Genomic DNA, 23248 nt, shown 5'->3' with positions numbered 1-23248 from the left:
ATACGCTGCTGGTATTGCTAAATCTGTTGGTGGTGTACCGCGCCGCTCTCCTTTGGGTCATCTCCAGTTGATCAATTTGTTTCTTGGTGTGTGGGCTCCACACTGATGAGCAGTACTCTAAGGTTGGGCGAACAAGTGTATAGTATGCACGTGCCTTTATATCCTCATTGGAGATCTTCAGATGTCTTCTGAGGAAGCCAAGAGTGCTGTTTGCTTTCTTGCATATTCTATCTATGTGATGGTTCCAAGTTAAGTCTGCTGAGAGATCCATCCCGAGATACTTGCTTGAATTTGTCTCCTCAAGTAAGTGTCCTTTAAAAATATTTCCACTGATCTTCTGTGGTCATGTCTTTACTTTTGGGATCAAAATCCTGCCATGCGGTCTTCAGGTCCTCCTTCAAACTATCATAATCTCCCCTATTGTACAGGTATACCTTCCTTGGTGGTACATCATCATGATTAGATATGCCTGGTATGATCTCCTTCTTGTTAAGTAAAGATGGGTTATTGATAAAGAGTAAGTCCAGTATTGTCTGTGATGTTTCAGTGATCCTGGTTGGTGTGTCCACTATCTGTTCCAGTTACGCATCTCCTGTAAGGATAAGAAGTTGCCTACATATGGTGGAATTAACTGCACCCTGCTTGACACTTCCGGTTTCCCAGTCGATATCCGCTAGGTTGAAATCCCCTCCTCTAGGGATCCTACAGATATATTTATGGAGAACCTCCAGGTACGATGGATCTCTGTTGTCTGGTGGTCTGTAGAATGATGCGATATAAAGGTGTTTAGCATCTTTCATGCGAACCCTTGCCCATACGAGTTCAACTTCCTCCTCCACTTGGAGTTCCTCCGGTTGATCACAATGCAGATCGTTGGATACAAGCATTAAGACTCCCCTTCCATTGCTGTTCCGGTCTTTCCTAAATACTGTGTAACCTGGAGGAAAAGAACTACTTGTTGTCATGGACGGGTCTAGCCAAGATTCTGTACCAATGATAATATCGGCCCAGGCTGCATCATGTTGGTAAACTCAGGTTTCTTATTTTTAATGGATCTACAGTTTACATTTATGAATCTTAGAGGGAGGTCCTGCCTCCCATGCTGGTGGGGAGTTGGTTTGTTATGACCCCTATGTGGAGATGATGTTGCATTTGGGCTGCCATAACTATCATTTAATGCTAATGTGTCATTCAGATGGTCAAATGAATTTGCAGTCTCGAAGATGATTGTATCAAATATCGACATAGAAAAATTTGGAAGGCCACAATGGATACACTCCCATGAGACGTTCTTCAAGGATTGGTAAATAATACTAGACATGCCTATACATTCATTGTGATACCATGTGTTACACGAGTCGCAACAAATACCAGGTGTCGACCATTTCACAGCCCTGGTACAGATACCACAAGGGTATTTGATGATACGGGGGGCAGGGTTGGGTTCTGGGGCATATGACTCTGCCAGTATAAGGTTACACAAGTATATGAGCACCAATTTTTGGCGACTGACACGTTGTTTCTAGGGTATTGACACAGTGAACTGGTTTGTCAGGACTGAGAAAACATTCTGTGGCTTTATACGGGATGTAACATTACCTTCAGAATTCTGGTCTATCAATTACTGTGAAATCCTTACAATCAGAAGGGCTGAGAGAAATACAATTGCCGTGTACCTGTAATCCACCATTGTAAAGCGGAAGGTAAACAATCAAAGTCGTGTAATATGTAACATCAGTTACTGTAACGCAAAGTCGTGTAATATGTAACATCAGTTACTGTAACGCAAAGTCGTGTAATATGTAACATCAGTTACTGTAAAGTCGTGTTATATGTAACATCAGTAATTGTAACGTAAAGTTGTGTAATATGTAACATCAGTGACTGTAACGTAAAGTCGTGTAATATGTAACATCAGTGACTGTAATGTAATTGTGTAATATGTAACATCAGTTACTGTAACGTAAAGTTGTGTAATATGTAACATCAGTTACTGTAACGTAAAGTCGTGTAATATGTAACATCAATTACTGTAACGTAAAGTCGTGTTATATGTAACATCAGTGACTGTAACGTAAAGTCGTGTTATATGTAACATCAATTACTGTAACGTCGTGTAATATGTAACATCAGTTACTGTAACGTAAAGTCGTGTTATATGTAACATCAGTTACTGTAACGTAAAGTCGTGTTATATGTAACATCAGTTACTGTAACGCAAAGTCGTGTAATATGTAACATCAGTTACTGTAACGCAAAGTCGTGTAATATGTAACATCAGTGACTGTAAAGTCGTGTTATATGTAACATCAGTTACTGTAAAGTCGTGTTATATGTAACATCAGTGACTGTAACGTAAAGTCGTGTAATATGTAACATCAGTGACTGTAAAGTCGTGTTATATGTAACATCAGTTACTGTAAAGTCGTGTTATATGTAACATCAGTGACTGTAACGTAAAGTCGTGTTATATGTAACATCAGTTACTGTAAAGTCGTGTTATATGTAACATCAGTTACTGTAAAGTCGTGTTATATGTAACATCAGTGACTGTAACGTAAAGTCGTGTAATATGTAACATCAGTTACTGTAACGTAAAGTCGTGTAATATGTAACATCAGTTACTGTAACGCAAAGTCGTGTAATATATAACATCAGTTACTGTAACGCAAAGTCGTGTTATATGTAACATCAGTGACTGTAACGTAAAGTCGTGTTATATGTAACATCAGTTACTGTAATGTAAAGTCGTGTTATATGTAACAACAGTTACTGTAAAGTCGTGTTATATGTAACATCAGTTACTGTAACGTAAAGTCGTGTAATATGTAACATCAGTTACTGTAAAGTCGTGTTATATGTAACATCAGTTACTGTAACGTAAAGTCGTGTAATATGTAACATCAATTTCTGTAACGTAAAGTCGTGTTATATGTAACATCAGTTACTGTAATGTAAAGTCGTGTTATATGTAACATCGGTTACTGTAACGTAAAGTCGTGTAATATGTAACATCAGTTACTGTAACGCAAAGTCGTGTTATAAATAACATCAGTTACTGTAATGTAAAGTCGTGTTATATGTAACATCAGTTACTGTAACGTAAAGTCGTGTTATATGTAACATCAGTTACTGTAACGCAAAGTCGTGTAATATGTAACATCAGTTACTGTAACGTAAAGTCGTGTTATATGTAACATCAGTTACTGTAATGTAAAGTCGTGTTATATGTAACATCAGTTACTGTAACGTAAAGTCGTGTTATATGTAACATGAGTTACTGTAACATAAAGTCGTGTTATATGTAACATCAGTTACTGTAACGTAAAGTCGTGTTATATGTAACATCAGTTACTGTAAAGTCGTGTTATATGTAACATCAGTTACTGTAACGCAAAGTCGTGTAATATGTAACATCAGTTACTGTAACGTAAAGTCGTGTTATATGTAGCATCAGTTACTGTAAAGTCGTGTTATATGTAACATCAGTTACTGTAATGTAAAGTCGTGTTATATGTAACATCAGTTACTGTAACGTAAAGTCGTGTTATATGTAACATCAGTTACTGTAACATAAAGTCGTGTTATATGTAACATCAGTTACTGTAACGTAAAGTCGTGTTATATGTAACATCAGTTACTGTAAAGTCGTGTTATATGTAACATCAGTTACTGTAATGTAAAGTCGTGTTATATGTAACATCAGTTACTGTAACGCAAAGTCGTGTAATATGTAACATCAGTTACTGTAACGTAAAGTCGTGCAATATGTAACATCAGTTACCCTAACATAAAGTCGTGTAATTTAAAACATTTTGGGATTCCTGTAAATTGAGGAGCCATTTAAATATTTAACGTATTTGACCCCTGTGTGACATTGAAATCTGGCCAAGGTAATTCATTTAAACATACTTTTTTGCACTTTACCCCAGTATCCTACATACCCACATGTCCAACAGAAGTACCCTGGCTATCAAGAAGAGATCGCTTGTAGAGAAGATATGACGCCGGATGGACAGACGGACGCCGCTCCCTTCGGACAGGCGAGCTAAACATATATACATACGCATGAGATAGTGGTAGTTATATATACTTCTGTGTCAAAAAGTATCTATTATAAGATTTTTTTTAAAAAGTCACATAATGACACATTTCGATACAAACAGAAAGTTAGATTAACTGTAGCCATATAAGTAATAAATGAAATCTGATAATTCAACTAACATACAATTTGTACTGAAACTATATCAAGCAAAACAAAACATGTAGTCGATGTCCATTATGTTAAGAGACAATATTGAGAAAGTTGTTGATAAATTGAGCCTACCGGGATGACTTATAAATACTACCTGGGCAGTTTATTACATTCCAACTTATGAGAAACTGTGAAACATCTCAGATTGTGACATCATCAGAAAGTAGTAAATCATTCTACCAGACAAAACTACACACTACAGAAATGTATTTTCTGTGCTCACTGCAATCAACGGGAACCCTCACGAAGACTATTATAATAGTTTATCTGGCAGTAGCTTGCTACCTAAGGAAAAACTAGACGATAATTTCTGCAGTAACGTAGTTTTAAAGAAATGCAATAATGACATTTTCAAACGCGCACATAATCAAGTGCATGATGAAGCAAATGGTTAGCAGCATGATAAACAGAGAAAATAGGAATTGTTTTCGAGTGGTCAGATCATCTGACTTAATCAATGTGTATTCGGATCAGATGTCGCTCATTAACATATGAAGTAATATTATTATAATATGACTAATGGCAAAACAATTGGACAGAGCGCAGTATTGCATTTATTGTGTTTCTAACTAGACCTTGGTGATTTGTTTTTCTTAGTTTCTCCTTTCGGACAATCTCTTTATATTTGCCGAGAACGATGCTTATCGCGCAGTCTCTCAGTCAGTCTCTTGTTATTTGCACATGCGAAGCGTCCTGTTGAGCCTGACTATTTGTAGCTATATTCACCAATGACGCAAAGCATCACTGAGAATTCCACTTCCGTTTTACAACTTCGTAACTTACAGTGAGCATGAATTTCTATGATTTTTTAAAAAATAAATTATTACGATTGAACTTGCAGAGTTAAGAGCATATTATGAATTTGAGAATGAATTAAACAGTAGCGGAAAAGCAGCTAAAGGTTTTGAAATATAGGCGGTCGGCGGGTCCATTTCATGTATTTTTCAAAAATATCGGAGTAGGTTCAATTGAGGGATTTATATACAACCCTACGCAAATTTTGAGTGCTATATCCTGACTCACTTGTACAAAAATGGTAAAACATGAGATAACTCGATAAGGGTTTCAAGAAATAAAACTGATCAGGACCGGTTCGAGGTATGTAATATAAGTAATATACCGTGTACATATTTCAAAGTTGGGTGACTGTTGTACTTACACACGCTGGTAAATCTGAGAGGTTTTTGTCAAACTAGGCCAGTGCTGTCATTGTTCTAGCTGCTGACGACAGTCAATCTGAGGAACACTACGGTATCAATCTTACTTCACTCCCGTCTTTTATCCGCCATAAAAAGACAGGCCTAGTTTGTACCAGCGTGTAAACAGGTCAGACATGAAGGGGAATACCCTTCAGCGAGATAAAAATAGCTGTTACCCTTACTTAATATTGAACTGGAGTTCCGAATGGAAGCGTAAGTTCCACGCTGGCTGTATACACATGGCTAGATTGACAGGTATAATCTGTACGTGGAAATAGAACAATATATAACCTAACACATTAACAACAAACACACATGATATATATAAAATAATAAGAACCTTCACGCGAAAACATTTTGTTACAAAACAGAGAGTTATGGGGTCATTATTGACGAAGCTTGCTGATGTAATGCACAGTTTCTCTAGTGGATCTACAACTCGGATTCTAATGCTGGGATTAGATGCGGCAGGTAAACATTATTCGTTTATTATTCTTTAAGATTATTCTAAGTCATGTATACTGTTTTGATATAAGATATACATATAGTTGAAAAGTTAAAGATTTATAGGTTTGGTTACCAGAGCATTATTGTTTACATAATAATACTTAATAATACTTCCAGGTAAGACGACGGTCCTGTACAAGATCAAACTAAACGAGAACGTGTGTACCATCCCGACGATCGGGTTTAACGTGGAGGAGGTATCCCCGTGTAAGGGTGTGTCCTTTACCGTATGGGATGTCGGCGGTCAGGACAAGATCCGACCGTTGTGGAGACATTACTATCAAGACACCGAAGGTAGGTGTTCAACAGGTCACTCTAGTTATGTTAGGAAAGTAGCACACGATTGCACGAAGAAGATTTTGTACGAGTTTCAATTTCCAGTTAAAATGACGGAGTGGTCATCACATTGAATGATATTGCTAACACTCGGTCAAAAATGTTTTTGCATATGTCGTCTTGAAATCTAATACATGGGTCGTCCACTTTATGCCGTCACAACGCATTTGAACGTCAGTAAAGACTTATTTCAAAGTCGATGGAAATCAGAGACCTAGGTTTGCCAACTTAATGATTTCACGTATGGACAAACTACACAAACTCTACTCAGACAGAACAAAGCAGTACTTTATGCTCTGTTGTGATATCAGTAGTGATCACAACACAATCTATCGGTAGTTTTTGATACGTGCATGACATAGTATAGATCACAAAACAATTCAAATTGTCACTTCCCGATCTCTCCCAGAATGCATCGCGGTAATGTAGATCAAAGGTTGGTCACTTTCCACGGCACTGTTATCTCCGCAGGTCTGGTTTACGTCGTAGACAGCAATGACAGGGAAAGGATAAATGAGGCCCGGGAGGAACTCTTCGGTATACTAAATAATGATGAGATGAGAGGTGTTCCGGTGGTTGTGCTTGCGAACAAACAGGATCTGCCACGTAAGTTCATTCGCAGAGTATCTGAGCAAAACTTGCACATGTAGAAATTCTACCTTTAACCGACACTCCTTCGAAATTAATTTTTGATTAATATCTGATAAAGATATTTACTCTGATTACAGACGCCATGAACACAGCCGAGGTAGCCGACAGGATGTGTCTAATGAAACTGACTGGGCGGAAGTGGTTTGTACAAGGAACATGCGCAATGACAGGGGACGGTATATATGAAGGCATGAGAGAGATGGCGAGACTTACCAAAGAAAACAAAAAGAACCATAGATGATGTACTCGTGTTTCTCCGTAGACCAAGAATGTTTATAACTCTCCTAAATGCATTAAATCTATAAACTGCGCGTGATACATTTACATATGTAAATGACACTGTGATATGAAATGAAGAAGCTTCCGATCATCACACGTGGATGACCTACACTAATGATGGTAATTCGTAAATCAGCTGATACGACAATATTTGTACATAATACTTAGGTCAATATGTATCAAATTCTTTGTAACGTTTCAAATTCAAATATTAGAAAAATACAAAAAAAAATGTGTGATAGTTGTCTCCACTATGAAATATGTTGTTACGTGATCATTTTGTCGTTTTTATAGATATCGTTTACATGACCATGTATGAGTTGTCAGTATCAAATTTTACAGCTACATTTCTATGTTTTTGTATATCTATTGTTAATAAAAAATAAATTATAGATATTGGACTTTGTGGTAGTTCCTTTTTTAATATACAGTCAATTTGTTAGCTTTGTTTTTAACTTATTGGTTGCTTCTCTCACCCTTAACTGAAGTATCTATTGGGGCGGTAATATTCATTCTGGTGATACCAGGCGACCAAAATCAATTAGAAATCAAAACCGTATTACAAATAGTTCGTGAAATGTTTACATTACATGATTAATTAACATATCCATAGAATCACAGTTAAAACTAAAATCATAGCAAAAATGAAAAAGAGAAAGAAAAACTACGACACCGATTCAAGGTATTTTCGAATGTTGAACGTCATTTGCTTCACCGACGCAGCAGCCAAGTAAATCTTGGTCAATCCAAGTTACAATGTCACGTTCACAAATGAGAACATAATAACGAGCATCAAACACATCCGACTCGCAAAAAGAAACAAAATATTTCCTATTTAGGTCATTATGATTACCACAAACCTCCCCATATCTTTAAACAACCTCTAGAATCAAAAACCTGTGTTGTGGGATTATCAGTCATAATGTGATACTGGGAACAAGTCATTGAATATGGAATCAGATGGAGAAGTTGCTACCAAGAAATGAAAAACCAACAATAAGGAAATTGACATCATGTCGCTTATCATAGAGATTGGTTCGAATTCGGATGGGTAGATACAATATGCTCAATATTATTTTCATTATTTAATGAATTCTAGACTGTTTCAAGTAAACAGTATCACAGTAAGACTTACTCTGATTTGATAGTACTAAGAATGATAGTAAGACGTTTTGATAAAGGTTCATGTGAACTTCTCGATGAGCCAGCAATAAAAATTTGTTTACATGGATTCTTGTGAAATCTAGGAATATAATATAGATAATAGGTCATCTAAATGATTGTAATACTGAAGCATAATTATCTAGCATTTCGTCTCTGGAAAGGTTGGATTAATGTTAAGGTAGGGTTTCTTTCAATATTGATCAAACCTAGTTGTTCTAATTTGCAAGAAATGAAATAAGGTCTACTATCCATGCCTTATCCTTGAAGGAAAGCAGTTGATTTATAGCGCTGCTATCTTCCTTATAGAACATTACATAGATAGAAAGAGCTGATATCTCCATTATAGTACACGGTATAGATAGATTTAAAGTGCTGATATCTCCCTTATAGAACATGATATAGATAGAAAGAGCTGAAATCTCCCTTATAGAACACTATATAGATAGATTTAAAGTGTTGAAATCTCCCTTATAGAACATGATATAAATAGAAAGCGCTGAAATCTCCCTTATAGAACACTATATAGATAGATTTAAAGTGTTGAAATCTCCCTTATAGAACATGATATAGATAGAAAGCGCTGAAATCTCCCTTATAGAACATGATATAGATAGATTTAAAGTGCTGATATCTCCCTCAGAGTACTAGTTTAGACAGATTTAAAACGCTGATATGCCCCTTTATAGCACAGGGTATAGACAGATTTAAAGCGCTGATATCTCATAGTACTAATTTAAACATATTTAAAGTTATGATATATCCTTATAATACTAGTTTAGACATATTTGAACTGCTGTTATCTCCCTTTATATAACACGGTATATACAGATCTAAAGTGCTGTTATCTCCCTTTATAGTTCACGATATAGACCGCTTTAAAGTGCTGATATCAATGTCAATGCAGTTGATCGAGTTCTTTATGTAAGATATGAACCTGAGTCACATTAAAAGTCATCCTCAAAAAATATCAACGATTTAATCTGTTCTTTACTGTACGAACAGACAGACAGACAAACCAGACAGACAGACTGTACGGTATAAATACCAGATATACTTAGCCTGCAAACTTAAGTTTCTCTAAGACTTTTCCGTGAAAGACTTAGCTTACACAATGCACCAGTTAAAAGATAGCACGTTCTTTCTCCAGGAGAAAGACAGTTAATAAACACTATCAAGTAATTAAAATAGCGTGTAAACGTTTGTTGTTTGTGAAGAAATTTTATTATTTTCAATCATTAATAATCCTAATTATTCTACATGTATATAAAAATATATGTATAACAAATAAACCAACGAAATAAAACATACAAAAAAATGACGAGTAAAAAATAATCAACATTTTTGGAAAATCATACGAAGCAATTAACATCGTTAATTACGTACAGGGATTGATATTTCTCAGCATATTTCAGGATCGTGTGTCACATGCCATGTTTAAAAACAGGACAATAAACGCTGGGCTTCCATGACCAGATTGGGCGTCACTTATTCACATTGTCACTCTCCTATAGTATATGGCTAGAATGCCATTTTTACAATACATCAACGTTTTAAATAGAACGAACTGTCATCTGTGGTTCTTTCTGTTTTCTTTTGTAAGACGTGCCATCTCTCTCATGCCTTCAAATAGTCCGTCCCCATTCACAGCGCATGCCCCCTGTACAAACCACTTCCGCCCGGTCAGTTTCGTTAGACACATCTTGTCAGCTACTTCGGCTGTGTTCATTGCATCTAAAATACAGAAAAAAATGGCATTAAACCGTTAGATTAACTTCATACTTTTTATAAATAATGATTTTGTTGTTGATGAATCCGAACAATATTCTATAGATAGATGTTTACGTGGCAGATCTTGTTTGTTTGCGAGCACAACAACGGGGACTCCCCTCATCTCATCATCGTTAAGGATACTGAAGAGTTCCTCTCGGGCCTCGTCGATCCTTTCTCTGTCATTGCTGTCTACGACATAAACCAGGCCTGTGAAGAGTATAAATAATGAAACAAATTATTCATCATCAATTCACGTCTAGCAGAGATGTTCGCTTATTACATAAAAGTTACTCTAAGTTGAGCGAGCTCGACAGTGCACGAACATGTAGTTACTGAAAGTTCAGGGGTAAAAAAAGATAAGCAACCTATTGATGAAAAACGTACTCCGCCGAAAACACGTTTGTTATTTGATACAAAGAAGTTCTTGGTCCTTAGCAAACCCACCTTCTGTGTTTTGAAAGTAGACTTTCCAAAGTGGTCGGATCTTGTCCTGACCGCCGACATCCCATACGGTAAAGGACACACCCTTACACGGGGATACCTCCTCCACGTTAAACCCGATCGTCGGGATGGTACTGACGTTCTCGTTCAGTTTGATCTTGTACAGGACCGTCGTTTTACCTGAAGTTTAATTTTTTTTAATCATAAAACTGTGGGTTTGATGCCACAAAACAATAAGAGAAATGTTTGAAGTATATTGATGCAATATGATGAAAGATATACCACAACAATATTTAGTCCACTCGTGTGTTATTGTCAGAATTTCATTTGAATAACTGTTTACTTGTAAAACAAGCGGTTTCTACTTAAGAAACCATACCCAGACTCGCTGATGTTGTGTCAATTATAGTCTTATAACTTTAACAGCAACGTTTTTATTACATCAACAAGCGGAAATAATAGTTTGCTTTAGGGTCAATATCTTTGAATACAATACATGTAACGTATTAAGATAAAAGGCTACAATATCTAACTCCTATAAATATAGACCTACATTTGTGTAGGTGCCTTCTAATCTATCGTAAACCCCTCATACTAAAATATATCTTCTGGCCCTACATTATTACTCAGTGACGAGTCGTAGCAGGAAAGATAGAGGGGGCCAGGAAGTGTCACAAGGACTAAACTTCTGACAGACAAGTTACCTGCTGCATCCAGTCCAAGCATCAGTATCCGGGATGGTGCTCCACTGGAGAAACTCTGTAACACATCGGCGAGCTTTGCTAATATTGAACCCATGCTATTCCATTAAAGTTATATCTATATCAAATGTACAACCTGTTATGGCGTCTTGCTATTCTGCTTTATTAATGTGTGTTGTGTTTTGGTTTTTATAGTCGTTCGGTTCCACGTAGTGCACAAATACTGTACATGTAACCTTCCAAACTGTCACTCTAGCCATATGATCAGTAACAGCGTGGAGAAAATTGCGTCACGTTTTACTTCCATTCGGAACACTGGCTGTAATACCCGTCTAAATTTAACCTTGCATTGGAAAATCCCATTTGTTGGTCTGGTCTATTTCGAGACAGTATTGTCACTTATGGGTCATGTTTATTTTTATTAATTAATTTCGTCTGTTTAATGTCTGCTACAAAGATCTTTTTCCAGAATACAAGAAATTAATACAATTACGAATAAAAATAGATAAAAAGACATGATCATTTGTGTCTATTTTCGTTTTCTTTGGGAATTCCCCTTTTCGTCACCATGCACGATGCTTTACTGGAACTTGAGGTCAAGCCTTCAGTCTGAGATATCAACAGTTTGTGCAGCTTATAAGATGAGAAATCGGTCTTTTTGTATTCTTCACGTACAAAGAATAATTTAATAACAATTTAAATGTACGGTTATGTGCATCATATTTATACACAAGCCAACACTCTTAGTAAATAAACAATTTCACCTCCGTGACGCTAGGGTGTGCACCAATCATTTAACGAGTGCCCTGCTGACTTTATATCGATCTAGTTAGACCTGAGCATTAGACCCAATGTTCCATAATCCATAATTAACATTTCTCTCCGTTGCTATTCATAAGTTCCAAATTATAATTTGATCGGAAAACGAAAATCTACCATACAGTGCGCATACCAGACGGAGACTCTGTAACTATACACCGTAGTTAAGGTACACAATCGGGATCCCCAGAGCAAGATTAAAAATAGATTAAGTAGTCTTGTAGGTATATTACGGTGCGTTCCGAATGGAAGTAAAGCGTGACGCAATTTTCTCCACGCTGGTATTGAACATATGGCTAGAGTGACGGTTCGTGAGTTATATGTACATTAACAGTGTTTGTGCAATACGTGGAACCAAACCAATATATAAACTCAAACATTAACCAAAGCCGCACAAAATTACAAATAGTCGGTGAAATCAGCGTGCGAGTGTCATATAAATCAGACAGGTATATCAGGGAAATAAGATGGGTTTGTTTTTAGCAAAGCTCGCTGATGTGATGCAGAGTTTCTCAAGTGGAACGCCCTCCCGGATACTGATGCTGGGCCTGGATGCAGCAGGTAACTTAACAGTATAGTACAAAAATAGGACATAATTTGTTTTCAGTCATTATCACAATATCTGAACATGTTTTAGCAAATAAAGTTTGATATTGTTACATCTTAAGTAATATTTACTTATTGTTCCTTGTAGGTAAAACATCGGTCCTGTACAAGATCAAACTAAACGAGAACGTGTGTACCATCCCGACGATCGGGTTTAACGTGGAGGAGGTATCCCCGTGTAAGGGTGTGTCCTTTACCGTATGGGATGTCGGCGGTCAGGAGAAAATCCGAGCACTCTGGAGACATTACTATCAAAACACAGAAGGTGAGAGGGATCTGTGATAAGCTCTTGGTTTGAAATTGTCATTAACTAAAACGTAATTTGAAATCATCTTTTTATGTGTTACCTTTTCATAGAGCATTTTGTATAGCCGAACTTTACTATTTGAAAGCACGACTTGAAATAAATGCCTTAACCAAGAGGTATTGTATTTAATATTGATGCCGTATTTTATCCCATTGTTTCAATCTACAGGTTTGGTGTTCGTCGTAGATAGCAATGACAGAGAAAGAATCGATGAAGCACGCGAGGAGCTGTTTGGTATACTAGACAATGATGAGATGAGAGGCGTTCCGGTGGTTGTGCTTGCAAACAAACAGGATCTCCCATGTAAGTTTTCGGCCGATATCGTCATGATATGATCAGGTCGACATATTTTTTAAGTATATGAAGATATGATTTTGTTCCTATTTTGATTTTACTTACATCACGTACACTGTGTTATGTACACAAACAGATATTACAGCAATTAGGAATAAAACAAAACATGCGTTTATCAATGTAGCATTTTTTCATCAACCCGTCGTTGTTTATTGACTAATATATTTATCTTTATTCTGTGTTGTAGACGCCATGAAAACTTCGGAAATTGCCGAGAAGATGTGTCTGACGAAACTGAGCGGACGGAAGTGGTTTGTACAGGGTACATGCGCAACGACAGGTGAAGGATTATACGAAGGCATGAAAGAAATGGCAAGGCTCTCAAAAGAAAACAAGCAGAACTACAGATGAAAGAGCGATGATAATATCCAGATACTGTTTCTGGATATAAAGTTCTTCGTACGAGAGCGCATTCTTACACCAGGGTATCTGTTGTTCACCCCTGTCATGTGACCGCACAACATGTGCATTTACATGTGTCCAACATAATAGTGTCGGTCGTGAAGAATTCATTGCATAACTCTTGATTTGATAAAGTGAATAATGAACATTTTAGTACACATTTTGTGTTCTATACCCTTGGTGATGAAATGCGAGACATGTCACGAGTAATACGTAATGTACCGGAAGTGTTAGATTCCGCGGACATGTGTGCACTGCCTACCTGGGATTTGATGGAGGTGTATTAAAGGAGCTGTGGTATCGTGTTTGTTTTACAGTTAATTGTTGATATATATGTTATGTACCTATTGTTTAGATCGTTTCTTTTGATAAATGCATTAACGAATTACTTTGTTTTAATTGTATGTTTATAGCTACAGATATTGTAGTTATATTATAGATCATTAATACAGAATGGGACATGTTCTCAAGGAACCGTCTTATGATAAACCTTATGTGATATAATTAAGTAACGGGTATTGTTAAAATCATAACTTTACGTACGGATCAATAAGTAAGACGTTCGAACTTCTTGCGGAGAAAATGTTTTCTCCAGTTGCAGTTTCCTTAGTTCAGATATCTCTTGTTTACATGTTCTGTCACGGAAATGACATTAAATACCTATAGAAATTCGTCTCCAAGATAATTATACTGGTCGATGGTTGAGAATTGCTATGTACGTGGAGGGATTTTTTTTTCAAGAGAAAGGTGCAGGGTGTGTTGGTAAATTTTGATTTTTGTTTTGTTGAGATTCCTTGTACTGTAAGCAAACTATAAAAATAGGTACGTCACGGGACATAAGACTTATCTCTGGAAACATTGAGCCACACCGCGTAAATTGAGTAATATTTACAAATAAAAGAGTAAATAATGAATTGAGTTGTTCTTTTAAATGTACTTTCATTCTAGTATCTATGACAACAATTTCATTTTTAATCGACTGAAAAAGGAAGATCCTTCAAACAACGCACAGAAAATTAATAAATGACAGTATAGAGTGCTCGGCAGGATTTAAACCCGAGTCGCAAGCGTTATCAAGAAGTTTGTGTACAATTCGTGTACACACAACGTGTACAATTATATTCATATCAGTACACAGAAAAGTAAGCGAAAACATGCTAAAACACACACTTCACATTCATTTCGTGAGACGGCCATTCGTTGTACTCTAGCTCTAACCTACGTTCTGAGGTTCGCTGAAAATTAATCTTAAAATCGAGCACAGAATCCGGATAGGATGATATATACCAATACTTACATGTTTAAGATGACAGTACCATTGGGACCAGTTAGCGGTCGCTGTATAAAACATGATATGTTGATAAAAATGTTACCTACCTTGTATAATGTTGTGATGAGATATTGTAGTATTAGTGTTAACCATGCAAACATCGAAAATTCACGGAGAAATTCGAAATAAACTATAACGACTTCATACGTCTTAATGAGGAAGACAAATCATTATAGAGATAAAAATCTGATTATTTACAATTATTCTGATATCATGATTGATAATCTAAAACCCAAATTCTGTAAGTAGGTGTGACAAAACAAAATTCAATGGAGATTTTTCCCATTTCATTAACGATACCGTCTGACGTAATTTCAAAATTATGAGAGACTCCCCCATACGTAACATTTCATTGTCAGAGACTCCCCTCTACGTAACATTTCATTGTTAGAGACTAACCTCTACGTAACATTTCATTGTTAGAGACTCCCCTCTACGTAACATTTCATTATAAGGGACTCCCCCTCTACGTAACATTTCATTGTGAGAGACTCCCCTCTACGTAACATTTCATTGTTAGAGACTCCCCTCTACGTAACAATTCATTGCGAGAAACTCCCTCATTCGTAACAATTCATTGTGAGAGACTTCCCATACATAACAATTCATTGTGAGAGACTCCCCATACGTAACAATTCATTGTGAGAGACTCCCCATACGTAACAATTCATTGTGAGAGACTCCCCATACGTAACATTTCATAGTGAGAGACTCCCCTCTACGTAACATTTCATTGTGAGAACCGCCCTCATATGTAACAATTCATTGTGAGAGACTCCCCATACGTAACAATTCATTGTGAGAGACTCCCTATACGTAACAATTCATTGTGAAACTCCCCATACGTAACAATTCATTGTGAAACACTCCCCCCCCCCTACGTAACATTTCATTGTGAGAGACTCCCCTCTACGTAACATTTCATTGTGAGAACCGCCCTCATACGTAACAATTCATTGTGAGAGACTTCCCATACATAACAATTCATTGTGAGAGACTCCCCATACGTAACATTTCATAGTGAGAGACTCCCCTCTACGTAACATTTCATTGTGAGAACCGCCCTCATACGTAACAATTCATTGTGAGAGACTCCCCATACGTAACAATTCATTGTGAGAAACTCCCTATACGTAACAATTCATTGTGAAACTCCCCATACGTAACAATTCATTGTGAAACACTCCCCCCCCCTACGTAACATTTCATTGTGAGAGACTGCCCTCTACATAACATTTCATTGTGAGCGACTCCCCATACGTAACATTTCATTGTGAGAGACTCCCCATACGTAACAATTCATTGTGAAACTCCCCATACGTAACAATTCATTGTGAGAGACTCCCCCCCCCCCCTACGTAACATTTCATTGTGAGAGACTGCCCTCTACATAACATTTCATTGTGAGAGACTCCCCATACGTAACAATTCATTGTGAGCGACTCCCCATACGTAACAATTCATTGTGAGAGACTCCCCATTCGTAACAATTCATAGTGAGAGACTCCCTATACGTAACAATTCATTGTGAGCGACTCCCCATACGTAACAATTCATTGTGAGAGACTCCCCATACGTAACAATTCATAGTGAGAGACTCCCCTCTACGTAACAATTCATTGTGAGAACCGCTCTCATACGTAACAATTCATTGTGAGAACCTCCCCATACGTAACATTTCATTGTGAAACTCCCCATACGTAACATTTCATTGTGAGAGACTGCCCTCTACATAACATTTCATTGTGAGCGACTCCCCTCTACGTAACATTTCATTGTTAGAGACTAACCTCTACGTAACATTTCATTGTTAGAGACTCCCCTCTACGTAACATTTCGTTGTGAGAGACTCCCCCCTACGTAATATTTCATTGTGAGAGACTCCCCCCTACGTAATATTTCATTGTGAGAGTTTCATATGGGAATTTTCTTCCTACTTTTGTTTGATCTTTTTTTTTATTTTATTTTTTTTTTTTGCCATTGCTGCCATGATTACCAGAAGTGATTTAGAAACACTTTGATTATTTGCAAATATTACTGCTTTAATGCGACATCACCTGCTCAAGTCTACTGTTACGTGGTGTACATATTTAGGATTAATTACGAGCCGAACTGCATGTATGAAAATAACTGATCAGCACACTGCACAATCCTTTGGAAAGAGATTCCCCACCCACCGACATGCGTTTCCCTCGTGGTAATGGTTACACCCGGTGATATTTATAATATAAATTGTGTATGTAAGATGATGCTTTCTCATATACCATGGTAGAAATCTATGGTATATAACTGCATCAAGACTGATAAAGAAGGAGGATTCACTCTATATATCATGTACAGTTGTATTCTGACAGTCAGATGTAACCCTAACCTACACTGTTGCTAAGGTACACAAATGGGAATACCCAGGGCAAGATTAAAAATAGACTCTATCGCCTTGTATGTATATTACGGTGTGTTCCGAATGGAAGTAAAACGTGACGCAATTTTCTCCACGCTGGTATTGAACATATGGCTAGAGTGACGGTTCGTGAGTTATATGTACATTAACAGTGTTAATGCAATGCCTATGACCTAACCATTATCAAGAATAAAACATTACAGCCGAACAAAACTACAAAAAATCTGTGAAATCATCACACCAGAGCCACTTTATCAGAGAAATACTTTTTTTAACGAAATAAGATGGGTTTGTTATTAGCAAAGCTCGCCGATGTGATGCAGAGTTTCTCAAGTGGAACGCCCTCCCGGATACTGATGCTGGGCCTGGATGCAGCAGGTAACTTAACAGTATAGTACCAAAGTAGGACATAATTTGTTTTCAGTCATTATCACAATATCTGAACATGTTTTAGCAAATAAAGTTTGATATTGTTACATCTTAAGTAATATTTACTTATTGTTCCTTGTAGGTAAAACATCGGTCCTGTACAAGATCAAACTAAACGAGAACGTGTGTACCATCCCGACGATCGGGTTTAACGTGGAGGAGGTATCCCCGTGTAAGGGTGTGTCCTTTACCGTATGGGATGTCGGCGGTCAGGAGAAAATCCGAGCACTCTGGAGATACTATTTTCAAAACACGGAAGGTGAGAGGGATCTTTGATAAAATGCCAAATTCGATGCAGTTTTTATTTTCTTTCACAAAACTGAAAATCAAGTTGTTTAATCATAAGCTTCAAAATTTATCTGTGCGCGTTGTATAGCAGAACTTTTTAAACACGTGATAATACATTGCCTTAACCAAGATGTGTTGTATTTTATCCCATTGTTTCAATCTACAGGTTTGGTGTTCGTCGTAGATAGCAATGACAGAGAAAGAATCGATGAAGCACGCGAGGAGCTGTTTGGAATACTAGACAATGATGAGATGAGAGGCGTTCCGGTGGTTGTGCTTGCAAACAAACAGGATCTCCCATGTAAGTTTTCGGCCGATATCGTCATGATATGATCAGGTCGACATATTTTTTAAGTATATGAAGATACGATTTTGTTCCTATTTTGATTTTACTTACATCACGTACACTGTGTTATGTACACAAACAGATATTACAGCAATTAGGAATAAAACAAAACATGCGTTTATCAATGTAGCATTTTTTCATCAACCCGTCGTTGTTTATTGACTGATATATTTATCTTTATTCTGTGTTGTAGACGCCATGAAAACTTCGGAAATTGCCGAGAAGATGTGTCTGACGAAACTGAGCGGACGGAAGTGGTTTGTACAGGGTACATGCGCAACGACAGGTGAAGGATTATACGAAGGCATGAAAGAAATGGCAAGGCTCTCAAAAGAAAACAAGCAGAACTACAGATGAAAGAGCGATGATAATATCCAGATACTGTTTCTGGATATAAAGTTCTTCGTACGAGAGCGCATTCTTACACCAGGGTATCCGTTGTTCACCCCTGTCATGTGACCGCACAACATGTGCATTTACATGTGTCCAACATAATAGTGTCGTGAAGAATTCATTGCATAACTCTTGATTTGATAAAGTGAATAATGAACATTTTGGTACACATTTTGTGTTCTATACCCTTGGTGATGAAATGCGAGACATGTCACGAGTAATACGCAATGTACCGGAAGTGTTAGATTCCGCGGACATGTGTGCACTGCCTACCTGGGATTTGATGGAGGTGTATTAAAGGAGCTGTGATATCGTGTTTGTTTTACAGTTAATTGTTGATATATATGTTATGTACCTATTGTTTAGGTCGTTTCTTTTGATAAATGCATAAACGAATTACTTTGTTTTAATTGTATGTTATACTTCTCCAAGGCATTTATACCTACTACTTCAGTCGCGTGTGTTTAATTCTGCTCTGTTCAATAGCCGATCGTAGATGTAAAAAAAGGTAGTTCCCTTCATCTCGATTCTGATCTTTTACCAAGTATTAAACACCGATGGTACTTGTGATTAAGTAAGGCATTGCTTTTATTACAATCTGATGACCATTTCATGCTGTTTTGCAACCAAGTAAACATGTATATTGAAATCTAATGCTTTCGAGATTACATATCCTTTTTGATTGTTATCTCTAATGATATGATGTGAAAGTGTAGGAGTGCAGACTAGTCATTACAACATCTCGATGTCTACCCTGTTGTGCAATTTGAAACCTTATTTTACATACTTTCCAACCGTAAGAAAACGTTCAACACTGGATTTTGTGTACTGCTGTATTTTGTAACAAAATGAAGTCCGCTATGCGTCACCTTGAGACAGTGTAACCAGCGTATAACTTCATTTTTTATAAATGCAGTTGTGTTACCTACATAACAAATTAATATCTGCTTTAAAAAGAAAATTTTAATTGGAAGCCGGGTACCTGTGTTCGTGACACTAATAACATTATTTTTGTGTCGTGTCATTGCTTATGTAACGTCATTTTCATTAAGTGTTGAGGTAAGTCGTGGCCACTGACGTCATAAAATGGTAAATTTGTTGACGTATGGGGCGGTTTGATATATAATGCCGTAAGTTATGTTAAAGGACGTATCAAATGACTCGAATAAAGAAAAAATCTTAATGTACTGTAAATATATACAGATATCGATAAATATCTACTTTTACATTATTATAAACTATGTAATGTGAGATGGATTAGAGTAAGACTTTGTCATGATGGATAGATAATACTCTTCAGTAGAAAATACAAATAATAAAATAAAATAAATAATCCCTGGACAGTGACAGGTGTCCGTGTGGCATTGACCGAGTATTCAAATATAGAACCATTATCATCCATTTCAAACTGCAGTTTTAGAAAAATGAATAACACAAACCTTTGCCTTTCGAGTTAGCTCTTCAGGTACCTTCCACGTTTTTAGTTAATCATTTACCATGTAAATCATAGCTACTCTGCAACAATTTAGTAATAATATTTGGTATGGAATGATGTTATGATATGTGATGTGGGTTTAATCTGACTCTTGTGATAATTCTGATATAAAGAGAGTTATGACGGTTACCGTCCACTAACAGGGAGTACCTGCGAAACCAGACAAAAATACCAACAGGTTGACGGAATCATAACTCAAATTCATCACCATGTTGGATTCTTGGCCTCCAGAAATGGAAAAATATTACAATATGGAAATCGAAATCATCACGTTTGTCATATATCTTGGTACAAAGATGTCCCTTGTCCTTGTTAATTTCGTTGTAGGGGAATAAAAACTAGGTACGCGGCTGATGTTGGAAAGTCTGTCGCGTTAATGATTTCTAATTGAGGTAGATATACAATAAACTCTATGTTATTTAAAAACCAAGACATCATCTATATGTGTGAAAGTAAGACTAAAGGACTTAGCAAGGTTTTTGTGATTAGTTGTGATAAGCTCTTCGATAAATTCGACTTCATATGAAAACCAAAACAAGTCAGTCAAAAGTACAAGCTCAAAGAATTACTCAAAAATCCTAATGGGAACCCTTTTATGTGGAATTGTTAATGAAATCGATTGTGCAATGAAGTTAGAGGCAAGATGTGTACTAGATATCCAGAAGGCGACTGCGGAAAAACAAGGTCGATCAGACTAAATGGACTACTACTGGACTACATCTCACTGGTGCTTTTCTCTCTGTAGGGAAAACATATGGAGTATATATTAGTGAGTTTGACATCTTTGTTTTGGTGTTCGTCTTCTGACACGGTGACGTTGAAAAAATCAAAGCTACAGGTGTGCCTTCTTATCATTGGTTTACATCCAGCCTTTTTAGATACATCAATGGTTTACACTGCAAATCCAACACAGTGGAATTATGTATTTTCTATTAACAATACAAACTGGAAAAGAAAATGACAAGACATTTTAGTTTATCGCATCTGAATTGGTTTAATGTACTTGTATCATGTAAAAATCACAAAGAAAAAAAACCTGTTGTTAACCTGTTGTCGTGTGCAAGTCTTTCAAATGTCGGTACATGATGTACTCTAGTGTTACTTTAGGTACTTTTCTATCGGGGCACACATTAAAGCAAGTCTATTTTGATTAATTAAAATTTCAATAAAGTCAAAGGTTGTATTCCTTAACCTTTAACTGTTCGCCTTTGTGACATTATTTAAAACCTTTGTTGGGCAAAAAGAAAATCGTTCGGTACATGTTCGAAGTCAACTGCGTTTGAAAGATGACGTATTTATAACCGATTTGACTGAAACAACAAGAAGAATTCACTTGGTAAAATAGATAAGTTTTTAGTGTAAAATATTACCCTCGAAAATACAATGATATAATTTATCTCTGTGAATGTATCAATATTTGATATCAGTTACCTCGTAAACCGTTGATGTTAAAAAGTATGGAGTCTTGAGTCATTGAGACAAGTGAATCACACAGTCCAATAGAAATTAGGAATTAAAAATGCACCATACAGCCGTTTCGTACTTCTGGGATTCTCGCGTGATGCTAATTACTTAATCATAGGGGGAGAACGAGGACAATCAAATTTGGTAGAAGTAAACATCAAAACCTAGATGAAATTATGATTTCAAAGAATCTCGCATTCATGTTCATATTTTAAAAAACGTGTAACTATTCAAAAGAATTAAAGGTGGCTGACCAATTTTCACTGGTGGAGGAGTGCAAAGAGCTCAAACGATTTAGTGAGATGCAGATAAACAACAGGCTAATGGTATTTGGACAGTTCTATGACAGTGATAGGTATTAGGTTTGTTGGCCTTCTGTGAACGCCATGGGGTCAATGTGTCAAAAGTTTGTAGCAATGACTACCTATTTGTGTGTGTGCATAAACATCTATTTGGTTTAAATGTTCAGCCTTATGAAAATATTCCCTATAATATTCTACTGTAAATTCAGCTCTCAGAGGGTCTTTACGATATTAACGACTGTCTTTTCGCGGCGAAAACACGAAATAACGAAATCAGCTATGTACACAAAGTCTCCATAAGCTAGCGAATAATAGTCTCCCCTGTCCTACACAGGTTTTCCTAAGCTAACGAAGTAAAACCGCCCTCTAACACGTGTTTGGAAAGAGAATATCAAAGTGTCTATTAGTGTCAGAAATCGGATTGTATTATATGAAAGTCTAAAGATAACACATGCTACATGAACTATGCAAATATACAGAGAGTTACTCAATCTCTTGGACATATATGAACAAATTGTAATTTAGTTTCGAGAAGATACAAATGTATGTACTTTTCTACAATTTTTTCATGTTCTATACAAAAATATTGACCAAGACTTAATTAATTTGATGGGTTTTTTCTTAACAGAACGACAACATCTGCTTCAGTATTTCACATTTCCTGAATGAGATGAAAAAACAACACAAGGAACATCTGCTTTGTTTTAAAAGGGTTTTAAAACGCGCGATAACTTTGTTGTTATGATAAAAATTTATGTCCCTGGACAAACCTAGACAACTTCCTCACCTGTACTTCACTTCTTCCTCTCACCATTATCCTTTGATGTCACTACAATCCTAACCATGCATGTTTTGTAACTGTCACAGTTTATATATATATATATTGTTACATACCTACAGAGCTACGGTAGTCACATATACCGTTTGGTCATTAGTGCTGATAGCACATCGCTGTGATAAGGCTGTGTGAATTGTAAGCGTGTGGAGAGAGATAGAAATAGCACCACGG

At 36.6% G+C, this 23248-nt stretch overlaps 4 protein-coding genes across 4 annotated transcripts; 3 read left to right on the top strand and 1 right to left on the bottom strand.

The window, feature by feature from the left end:
* The first annotated feature begins 5831 nt into the window (after nt 1-5831).
* Nucleotides 5832-7189, top strand: LOC132547783 (ADP-ribosylation factor-like). Its single transcript, XM_060211585.1, has 4 exons — nt 5832-5925; nt 6079-6255; nt 6769-6903; nt 7026-7189. The coding sequence occupies exons 1-4, from the start codon at nt 5832-5834 to the stop codon at nt 7187-7189; spliced, it is 570 nt and encodes a 189-aa protein (XP_060067568.1).
* A 2769-nt stretch (nt 7190-9958) lies between these two features.
* LOC132547784 (uncharacterized) lies at nt 9959-11400 on the bottom strand. The gene is made up of 4 exons (XM_060211586.1): nt 11307-11400; nt 10606-10782; nt 10234-10368; nt 9959-10122 (listed from the first exon to the last, which is right to left on the bottom strand). Exons 1-4 carry the CDS (start codon nt 11398-11400, stop codon nt 9959-9961), a joined length of 570 nt encoding a protein of 189 aa, XP_060067569.1.
* A 1189-nt stretch (nt 11401-12589) lies between these two features.
* On the top strand, nt 12590-13792 carry LOC132547785 (uncharacterized). The gene is made up of 4 exons (XM_060211587.1): nt 12590-12683; nt 12817-12993; nt 13204-13338; nt 13577-13792. Exons 1-4 carry the CDS (start codon nt 12590-12592, stop codon nt 13738-13740), a joined length of 570 nt encoding a protein of 189 aa, XP_060067570.1. The 3' UTR covers nt 13741-13792.
* Nucleotides 13793-17806: 4014 nt separating this feature from the next.
* Nucleotides 17807-18988, top strand: LOC132547781 (uncharacterized). The gene is made up of 4 exons (XM_060211581.1): nt 17807-17900; nt 18034-18210; nt 18406-18540; nt 18779-18988. The coding sequence occupies exons 1-4, from the start codon at nt 17807-17809 to the stop codon at nt 18940-18942; spliced, it is 570 nt and encodes a 189-aa protein (XP_060067564.1). The 3' UTR covers nt 18943-18988.
* Nucleotides 18989-23248: the final 4260 nt, after the last annotated feature.

This window comes from Ylistrum balloti, unplaced genomic scaffold (genome assembly GCF_031769215.1).
Source record: "Ylistrum balloti isolate Yb309-2 unplaced genomic scaffold, AGI_CSIRO_Ybal_v1 Utg369978, whole genome shotgun sequence".
Classification (NCBI taxonomy): domain Eukaryota; kingdom Metazoa; phylum Mollusca; class Bivalvia; order Pectinida; family Pectinidae; genus Ylistrum; species Ylistrum balloti.
This window is presented reverse-complemented; position numbering and strand designations above follow the sequence as displayed.

Excerpts from the sequence above, each read along its gene's own strand:
- LOC132547785 (XM_060211587.1), top strand. The coding sequence starts at position 12,590 with ATGGGTTTGTTTTTAGCAAAGCTCGCTGATGTGATGCAGAGTTTCTCA. Across the intron at positions 12,684-12,816 it reads GCTGGGCCTGGATGCAGCAG|GTAAAACATCGGTCCTGTAC; the intron begins GTAACTTAACAG and ends TGTTCCTTGTAG. Across the intron at positions 13,339-13,576 it reads AAACAAACAGGATCTCCCAT|ACGCCATGAAAACTTCGGAA; the intron begins GTAAGTTTTCGG and ends TCTGTGTTGTAG.
- LOC132547784 (XM_060211586.1), bottom strand. The coding sequence starts at position 11,400 with ATGGGTTCAATATTAGCAAAGCTCGCCGATGTGTTACAGAGTTTCTCC. Across the intron at positions 10,783-11,306 it reads GCTTGGACTGGATGCAGCAG|GTAAAACGACGGTCCTGTAC; the intron begins GTAACTTGTCTG and ends ATTAAACTTCAG. Across the intron at positions 10,123-10,233 it reads AAACAAACAAGATCTGCCAC|ATGCAATGAACACAGCCGAA; the intron begins GTAAACATCTAT and ends TCTGTATTTTAG.
- LOC132547783 (XM_060211585.1), top strand. The coding sequence starts at position 5,832 with ATGGGGTCATTATTGACGAAGCTTGCTGATGTAATGCACAGTTTCTCT. Across the intron at positions 6,256-6,768 it reads TTACTATCAAGACACCGAAG|GTCTGGTTTACGTCGTAGAC; the intron begins GTAGGTGTTCAA and ends TTATCTCCGCAG. Across the intron at positions 6,904-7,025 it reads GAACAAACAGGATCTGCCAC|ACGCCATGAACACAGCCGAG; the intron begins GTAAGTTCATTC and ends CTCTGATTACAG.
- LOC132547781 (XM_060211581.1), top strand. The coding sequence starts at position 17,807 with ATGGGTTTGTTATTAGCAAAGCTCGCCGATGTGATGCAGAGTTTCTCA. Across the intron at positions 17,901-18,033 it reads GCTGGGCCTGGATGCAGCAG|GTAAAACATCGGTCCTGTAC; the intron begins GTAACTTAACAG and ends TGTTCCTTGTAG. Across the intron at positions 18,541-18,778 it reads AAACAAACAGGATCTCCCAT|ACGCCATGAAAACTTCGGAA; the intron begins GTAAGTTTTCGG and ends TCTGTGTTGTAG.